The sequence below is a fragment of the Poecilia reticulata genome, linkage group LG12, assembly GCF_000633615.1.
Source record: "Poecilia reticulata strain Guanapo linkage group LG12, Guppy_female_1.0+MT, whole genome shotgun sequence".
NCBI classification, from domain to species: domain Eukaryota; kingdom Metazoa; phylum Chordata; class Actinopteri; order Cyprinodontiformes; family Poeciliidae; genus Poecilia; species Poecilia reticulata.
In genome coordinates this window covers 22895809-22905329 of record NC_024342.1, presented here as the reverse complement: position 1 = coordinate 22905329, position 9521 = coordinate 22895809, and the positions used below count along the sequence as shown (strand labels likewise).

The window sequence follows — 9521 nt, the reverse complement described above, 5'->3', positions numbered from 1 at the left end:
ACGCTCCACCACTAAACCTGATGATGTTTTTAGCATCAGAGCCATTAAATGTAACTGCATAACACTATATAACTTTTAAAAGCTGTAAACTCTACACTAACATCCCTGCAGTAAAGACAAAGTAAAGCCATAATGGGTGAGTTTCTTATATTTAAGGGCGGAAAAGGCTCGGTTCCTTAATGCTGCCAATCAATATGTAACATGATGCAGCGATTCAACCCGACCCAAAGCGCTGAGCAGCAGGAAGCTCTTAAAGGAGCCGCAGCGTTAAACATCAACAAGAGAAAAATGTTCAGGTTTTAATCAAAGTTACAAAAAAAAGCWAAATTACAGATTTTTATTATCTATTTTTATGTTTGATTAAATATGTATTTATTAAATTATTGAAACATTCAAATGTTTTCCAGATTTTATCAATAATCTATTTTTATTTAAAATGATTTAATATTTATTAACTGGTTAGACCATAAGTTTATTTGTGATTTGCTTTTCCCTTAAATGTTTAGGTGTTCAAATATTTATGAGAAAATAAATAAAAATAAATGCTTACATATACTCCAAGATTTTCATAAATGCAATTTACATTTATTTTTGTKTTATTGTAACTTCTTTTAAATCAAATCATCCACATTAACATTAATCTAAAAATTTTCTCAAGAAAAAAAGAAAAAACATTAGAAACCTCTGAGTTTAGAAAATCAAACATTTGCAAGAAAAAAACTATTTTTTATATTCATTTCTGAAATTTTCTAGAAAAAAATAAGGAAATTTCTGAGCTAAAAAATGATAAAACATGCAAGAAAAAATTTTGAAAATTAATCTAAAGAAATTCTCCCAAAAAAAATGAAAACTGAGTTTGAAAAGTGAAAAATTTGCAAGAAAACATTTATATTAATCTCGGAAAAAACAAATTGAGCTCCAAAATAAATTCAGTGTTAAATGTTCATTAAAGTTTTTGATAAAAACCAAAATATTGTTTATTGCAATAACTTCTGCACCAATTTATCACCCAGAACATTGTTTTATAGTGACCGGCCTGTGTGTTTATAAAAGCGCCTCATCTACTCATTAATYCATATATAAATTGTGTAAATGAATCTTTATTTCAAGACTTTTTCGCCCCGTAACCATCAGTGAAAAAGCCAGAGCCACTCCCTTCTGCTCTTCTGCATCCAACGCCTCGTTTCAGCGCAATGCCTTCTGGGAAATGCAGTCCAGCCAAGTTAACCGCTCCTGCAGGATTCAACTGAATCAATTTGCGCACGTTTAGATTTAAACAACAGATTGTTGAATGAAACATTTGAGTGCAGAAAAAGCGGGTCGTGTCTGTGGTGCCATGAGGGGCTGAAACGGAGGGGAATTACCCGCCTGTCATCCAGGTTCTGGAGCGCCTCCTTGCCGGTGCTCTCCCGGATCTCCACCTTCCTGKGCTGGGAGATGTCGCTCTGCCGGTCGATGACTCTGCCGCCGGCGGCGCTCCGTCCTCTGCACGCCGACAGCGCGTCAAAGTCCAGCGTCTTCGCCTCGGAGGAGCCCTCCACCGGGCAGAACACGCCGCAAAATTTCTGCCTGGGCCTGTTGGGGCTGTCGGCACCCACGCTGTGGAAAAAAGGTGGCACTTCCCCAGCGGTGGACATCTTTTTATGATTAGTTTTTCCTGCCTGCACAGACGCTCAGAGCCGCTCCTTTTCTCTTTCTTCTTCTCTTTCGGTCCTCCCTTTCTCCAGATGGACAGCCGCCGCCTTGARCCGGTTCCGGAGCGCAGGTGGTCGCACTGTGACAAAAGGAAAACAGCGCCGGGGCTGGGATCACTCCCACAGTGGCAGAAATAATGGAGATTAGATTAAAAAGGGAGCTGCTGAAGCGATTTCTGCAACAATCCCGAACTGCCTACTCATCCGTCTAAACAAACCCGCATCGCAAGGTGGGGAGACCACAGCGCGGCTTTGTCACATAAACCGACCAGGGAGGAGTTTTTCTCTCTCTGTTCGCCGATGAGGAATTACCTGTAGCCGGTTCAGATCGGATTCCTCCCAAACGAGCTGATTGGACCGATCAGAACCTGAATTGGAACCGATCAGGACCTTGGAGAGTTCCTGAAAGTCACACCCAGACCGGGAATGGAGGGCGCTGTCCCTCCAGCACCACACCCACACCTTCACTCCCAAAAGTTTGGCCACTTCCACTAGTTCCACAGCAGAAGCTGTCAGGCTATTTTCTGAATAAAGATGAACTTTAGATGCGAGGAAGCTTTGTAGGGTACAAACTCTGTCCAATTTCTGTCAAAAATGGACTGAAATTGTGTAAGAAGCAGCAAATCTGTGACAACATRACGATACCTTCCTTTACTTGCTAGCTTTGCTGGAGGATATAGCTTCCAACAGCAGTTAGCTTTGCTATGATGCTAACCTTAACTTCAAATATTACATAGCTATCTTATATATAATGCCAACTTTACTTTCCAGGTATGGTTAACTTCCCATATTAGCTAGCCACCTAGCTAGCCACCTAGCTAGAAGTTAAAGTTTGCAATGCAAAYTTTAACTTCAAATATTCTTACARTGCTAACATCTGATATTACATGTCTGTGCCAAACAAACTACAAAAATATTATCTGTACGACAAAACAAACTTTAGATTCAAATTAGCTAGTTTTCCTGTAGTACTAACTTTAAATTCCAGTTGTGGCTAACTTCTGTTATTAGCTAGCTGTCCAGTAGTGCTAACTTTATCTTTCAGACGTGGTTTGCATCATATATTACCCAATTGTGCTGTAGTGCTAACTTTAATTTTGAATATTAGCTAAATATCCTGTAAAGCTAACTTTAACTATCAGTTTTGGCTAACATCTGATATTAGCTATCTGTGCTGCAATGTTAACTTTAACTTCAAGTATTAGCTACTTATCTTGTAGTGCTATCTTTAATCGCTACTGCTGTGAAAAGTATTTGCCTCTTTGCAGATTTCTTCTGTTAGYTTATTCAGGTAGCCTTGATAAATAATCACCAAGGCTTTCTAAAGATCTGTTTTTGGCAGCTCTACTGTGAATCATTTTGGTGCCTGAGATTCATCTTTAGCTTAGCATCATAAGTGGAGCGTTTCCGTGAGTTGTAACTACATTAGTGCTGCATGGCGATCAATACCAGCGCACWCTAACACATGTCAATGTCTGAGCAGACAAAAGCTCTCCCTGGCTGAGGCCATGAGAACGTGTTAGCAACGAGGCCATGCCGGCCCAGTTTCCATAACAACGCGGTGGGCAGCTAATGGTTCTTTACTGCGACCATTAAATCTCCCGGGGGATCGAGTGGGGGTGGGCGTTTCCGCAGGGAAACAGGCGTCTGAATATCAGAGGTAAATCCTGAATGTATGTGTTTTTTCTCCAGCAGAGACAGATGRAAGAGTTTGGGGAAAGTTGGCAGCAGGCCCAAAAAAAGAGAGAGAGTGTGAWCTGTGTGGAGAGTCAGGGCGCGACTTTGGCATCCGCAACAGATGTAGGGCACACTGACATCAGCAAAACATGACATGATCCACTTACTGGGAGTGTGAACATGGACGGATTACTTTGGATCGGTTCTGCCTGTTCAGACTGAAGTATGAACAGACACTGTGCACATTTTCCCCTAATTGTCTAGTTTTTATTCTAGATTAAATGAKGACATGAGGTGGAGAAGACACAAAAAAACASAAGCTGTTATTTAGCAGCAATGATGGCGTAGAAACWGGAAAGGATTAATATTCTGACATCAAAAGTCAAMATTTTGAGGGAAAAGTCAGAATTCTAAGAATTTTGAGATTAAAGTMATAATTGGAGTCATAATTCTAAGAMAAATCATTCTGAGAAAAAAAGTCAGGATTCTGACTTTGATCTTAAATTTTCTGAGACTTAAACCAGAATTCTGAGATTAAAGTCTGAAATCTGAGGGGGRRAAAGAAATCTGAGCTGCTAGCAACAGTCTTCAGTCAGAAGCTTCTTCAGACTGACTGCTACTGGACAAACTTACCTTGTTGCTTTGTGACAGCTAGCGGCTAAAYGAGGTTAGCTAGCATTACTGCGGCAGTGCTACTAGATGAGATCAGAAGCTAGAGCACAGCTAACGGCTACTGCAAGCTAATGTTAGCATCGCGGCACAACTTGTTACTATTTATGATGTGAACAGCAGCCAAACAAAGCTGACTTTGTGAAATGTTCCTCTGATATGGAGGAGAAAGAACAAATTTGTCAGATATTCCACCTACTCCCTATTTCTCCGCTTGTTCAAGTGTTAGTGAAAGCTGCAGACATAAAGTCTCACCATGGAGACGGAGCTGGCCGCCACCCTGTAACCCATAGCAACGCCATCAGCTGCAGTGGGCGGAGCCGCCGGTGTTTAAGCTTCTGATTGGCCGATAACAGGTGTCCTGACATTCCATATAAAGGAAGGTGGCGGAAGCAGCGTTCATTTTTAAATGTCAGGAATAAACACGCTGGATATCCCTGCAACMTGTAATTAAATGGTTATTTGTAAACACAAATACATTCTAGTTATTTATTTTACACAATATGGTTTTATATCCCTATAATTTTTTTATTTTTGTGTACATCTTGACAGGTTTAAGKGAGACTAATTGTGATAATTTCAGTGTAACTGTGAGGATGTAACAGAGAGCAGTGCAGACTGTCTGCCACCAGAGCGCGCTGCTTCCCTCCAAATTAAAGGTTGATTTCTGTCCATTTGAAACCAGAGCTGTCCTGTCCAGCTGCTGCACACCCAGATATACGTTGACAGCATCCATCGTTTTCTCCAAAGATGYAAACAAACATATGAATATTAATTAATTAATTAGAACATTATACATTAATCCAGTAATTCAGTTTATATAGTTGAACTAATAGTCATATTTTCACATTTTTAGTCAATTTTGATAATTATGGCGTGCAGCTAATTAAGAAGCAAAATTTAAGAACAGTTTTCCTTCTACTAAACTTTCCATTATTAAATTAGCATAAAATACTCTGATGAGACATAGTCCTCACGAATTAACATCTTGCAGATTTCATTTGAAATGTGCAAAAAACTTTGTCAACATTTCACAAATGTAGAAAAAACTATTTTGGAATTGTGGTGTTTTTGTTAAAATAAGAAACATTTAAAATCACATGTGAAAAAGTTTGCGCAAAAAAAGTGTTTTCATTTCAGTTTAGCAAAAATAAACCAATTTCATAATAGTGGCAAAACTAAAAACAAGAGTATTTTAAAAAATGAATTTTTCCATGAAGTGAATTTATTTCAAAATGTCCAATTGTGCAGTTATGTGGTTGAACATGAATCCAATATTATCAATTAGTCGAACAATAAATAGAAAAACAGAGTCCAAAAAAAAGTTTCAAAAATTATACTTTTTACAAAATGTTGAGACATGGAATTCATTCAGGCTGCTGAAGAGCGAGAGAAAGCAACACTTCAGTTAACATAAAGGATAAATTTATCACCTCAAAGTTGTTTATTGTTGTCCATTAAAGCTTTTATACTCCTTCTGTTATTGATTATGCTGGATTTTAAAGTTTTGTCACCTTTTTGGGATGGATTCTCATTCTCACCTGCTAAATTTGTTATGCTAGCTGTGCTAACTGCTGACACTAAATACTCCGTGATGGTTGTAATTGTGTTTTATAGCAGCAAAACTCTGTTTTACAGTGACGTGCGTCTCTCACACAGTGTGACGTCACCGCAATTAACAGAAATCAGGTGAAAAAGCTAAAAAATGATTACAAAAATAACATTTTACCAATTGTACTGGAAATCGTCCAACATCTTTAACAAAAACAAAAAACAAAACAAAACCAAGCCTCCATTTCCACTCAGGTCATGTTTATTGACAAAATGTTTATCAATGTTTTCAATGTAGCAGGAAAAAATTAAAGCAATTAAAGCATCATTACAAGAACTTCTGTCAGACTGTCGCAGTCTTACGGAGGAGAATCTCTCTCCACACTTTCCTTTTCCTTCAGGAAGGAGTTTTATTTTCCCGCTTTTGAAACATTTTCACGTCAAGCTTGATTCCCAGTGTGTGCGTTCACAAGCTCTTCTTCGACAGCAGGAAACGAAAACGGTTCAAAACAAATAACAGGAAAGAATACAAAATGTAAGGTTTAAATGCAGCAGGAACAAATACAAGCACCAGCACAAGGGGGCAGCAAACGGAAACAAAACAGGAAGTTAAAAAACAAAACAGGAAGTTAAAAGGTTTTTAAAGCAGAGGCATGCTGAGCTGTTTTTGTCTCGCGTTTGTGGAATCATGGAGATTGTTTCGATGAGGGAACGGGGAACGTTCTTGATTTGTTTCTGACCAACAAGTGCAAAAAAGAGTAAAAATCACAATTTCCATCTATTTCCTCCTGAAATAAAAGTATCTGCTGATCGACCCATCGACAGATACGTCTCGACAAATTAAAATATTATGATGATTATGACTTACAGCCAATGGAAACAGAAAATTCAGCTCCTCAGAAGCTTAGAATAAGACCAATAAATCATTTAAAAAAAGAAATAGAAACAATTTTCTTCAAAAGAAACACTGATGGAAAGTTTAATGGAAGGAAAAAACTTGGAGAGAACAAAAGTAAATTTCTATTTTGAAATTACAGATTTTTAATAACATCTTAGGAGAAAGAAATGTGTTAGTTGGTGATCTGATTACTTTATTTAGCTTAATCGGGTTTAAGAAGTTAAGGAGGCAAAGGAAAAGTGAAATTAATTCATTTAAGAATCGGAAAATATTGAAGTCATGGTCATTTAAGTAAAAGGTAAAAGATAAAATTTAATTAGAAATTAAAGTAAAAAGCCCTTCATTTTTTATATATATATATTTTTTCTTTTAGGAATTTAATTTAGAGATAAACTGTAGAAAATCTAATATTTTTTAATAATAATTTTGATAATTCATCAACACGGCCAAAGTCAGAGCGTTTTCTCTGCTCCGATTTAATTTCTAAAAACTGAATTTAGTTTTTTTATGAGCTGTAAATCATAATCATCCATCTTTTTTATCGTTTTCTCGATGAGGGAACGGACACACGACGGACTTTGAGGCCGTCATGCGAGTGCCGTCTGTTAGTGCTTTTCTACGTTTGCACAGCCACATTCTGTCACCTGCAGATCTACGGATCTACGGAGTGCTTCACTGTTTTCGCTGGAGTGCAAAGTGATGCTTTCCTTAAAGAAAAGCATCTCCAACTATAAACTCCTAATAGAAACGTTACATTTCTTTGTGAAATATTTACTTCTTGAAAAACATTCAGGAAAAAGTCGATTAAAATGAGTAAAACAGAACCTGAAGAGTTCTGCACTGCAAAAACAACATTTTGCCGGGAGTTTTTGTCCAGTTTTTAGTGCAAATATCTTAGTGCGCTTGAAATAAGACAAAACTTACCTAAAAGGAACTTTTCAGCAACAATTAGGAGATTGTTTTATGTCTATAATTCCTTAATATTGATGAAAAATTACTAGTTCCACTGGCAGATTATTGCTACGACTGAAAGGAGCAAATTTTCACCAAAAAACTCTGAAATTTTTAGATTAATTACAGAAATTATGTAGAACAAAAAACAAGAAAATTTTTTAGCTTAAAAAGTCGAAAACTTGGTAGAAAAAAATCTCAGGAATTTTGAGATGAATCTCAGAAATTTTCTGAAATTTCTGAGATTCAAATGTCAAAGATGTTACATTTTTGAAACTCAGAAATTGGCCAGTTTTTTCTAGAATATTTCTGAGATTCATCTCAAAATTCTTGAGATTTTTTTTCCCCAGCAAATTTTCCACTTTTGGAGCTTGAAAATTTCTCACGAAAATTTCTGAAATTAATCCAAAAATTTCTGAGTTTCTTGGCAGAAAAAAATACTCTATTTTTCACCAATATTAAGGAATTATTGACTTAAAACCAGCTGCAATATCTAGATAAAAAGTTATTTGTAAGTTTACTTTGTCTTATTTTAAGCATACCACAATATTTCCACTGTAAACTACACCAAAACTACTTGGTAATATTTAGTTTTTTTTACAGTGTGTGCAACCCAAACTGGTTCCCAGTTAGTGTCAGAGTGGCTTTTTCTCTCAATACTGGTCAGAATAAAGGTTTGCGTTGGCTGCTGTCTCTGTAGACAACCACTGTTAACAAAAATAAATAAAGTAGACATAATTAGTAGAAGAAGAAGAAACAAAAATGGCCACTTTCAGGAAAAGGAAAAAAAAGGCGCGATCACATTTCCAGACGTTTGCGTTTGGGTCTGAATTTGGTCGTGATCGAGAGCTGGGCTACTTCACGCAGGTGGCACAATCTCTGGTCAGTCTCTGTTTTCAACGCTGCAACAATCCGCTTAGAAACTTCTAGAGGGGAAAAAACGACCTCAGAAAGCTGCAGACGGTTAGAGGAAAACAGGAGGAAGGGAGGGAGGGAAGGGGTTAAAAAGAAGCAGGAGGAAGAGGAGGCAGGCAGGAGAGGAAGAGGGATGAGAGAGGGGCAATCTTCTCACAACAGCACAAATCCTCCAGAAACGGCTCGTGGCAACTTCTCTTCTTCAGGCACTTTTCTTCAGTTTGGGTTCAGAAGGAGCTGGCCGGCGGCGTGGTCAGCCTCTTCCCGATGTAAACACTGAGGGAGGAGCAGAGGAACGTCAAAACAGACCAAACAGAACCAAACAGAACCAGCGCCACTGCTGCAGCCAACACCCACATTTAGAAAGAAATCTCGTTTTTCTGTCGCCTGAGCCACGACTGGCAGAAAACAGGAAGTGGCAGGAGGATGATTTTCATTTTAATTTAGTTTCTTAACTCGTTTTCATCAAAGGAGCAAATAAAGGAGCTCCTCCTCATAAATGTAGGGATTGTAATTTAAGCAAATAAAATCCTGAATTGTTTTGATGCGTTTCGTTCCTGTTCGGCTTCATTCTGACAGCTGCTCTGCGCTCCCCCTGCTGGTCGAACTGGCGAACTGCACTGGTTCAGGTTTAATTACAGGATCAGCAAAAGATTGATAAAACAGCAACATGGTTTGTGTAAAACATATAAAAATAAATGAAATAATAAATATATAATGGATTCCTTATATAAAGTTTGCATTATGTAATCCTGCTGCCCTGCTAAAAGCCCGACCTCATCATAAAATTTAATAAAACAATTAAGTTTGAGGCTTTAAAGGAACACAATATGGAATAGTGAGAATGAACTCCTATATAGGGAAACCATAGTTAACCCTTTATATAGTGACAAATATGCTAAATTTATATAAAAATTGAAGCTAAAGGTGTTAACTGAGTTGTTTTCGACTACAAAAGTGGTTGAAATGATTAATCGATTAATCGTCACAATAATTGATAGGATAAGGTGTCAGTCAGTTAATTCGTACCCCAGGCCCAGAGCGAGGATGTGAGATAGCAGCAACGAGGGGATGAAGACTTTGAGGAACTCGGCAGAGAAGATCCCGCCCTTCTTCATGGCGCCGGTCTTCCTCATGCTGAGCATCACCGAGCGACGAGGGTGGCG

The 9521-nt window shown here is 37.9% G+C and overlaps 2 protein-coding genes across 2 annotated transcripts in view; both read right to left on the bottom strand.

Annotated features, from left to right (window-relative positions):
• Positions 1 to 4531, bottom strand: part of LOC103474003 (dihydropyrimidinase-related protein 2) — a 27073-nt gene extending 22542 nt beyond the window's left edge. Inside the window, exon 1 of the mRNA XM_017307911.1 lies at positions 1365 to 4531. Within this exon, the coding sequence (XP_017163400.1) occupies positions 1365 to 1637 (273 nt within the window). The 5' untranslated portion in view covers positions 1638 to 4531. The remainder of the gene's footprint in view (positions 1 to 1364) is intronic.
• Positions 4532 to 8031: 3500 nt separating this feature from the next.
• Positions 8032 to 9521, bottom strand: part of bnip3lb (BCL2 interacting protein 3 like b) — an 11040-nt gene continuing 9550 nt past the window's right edge. The window contains exons 5-6 of the mRNA XM_008424670.2: positions 9385 to 9521; positions 8032 to 8631 (exon numbers count right to left, since the gene is read on the bottom strand). The exon at positions 9385 to 9521 is cut by the window's right edge and continues 12 nt beyond it. Of these exons, the coding sequence (XP_008422892.1) occupies positions 8583 to 8631; positions 9385 to 9521 (186 nt within the window). The 3' untranslated portion in view covers positions 8032 to 8582. The remainder of the gene's footprint in view (positions 8632 to 9384) is intronic.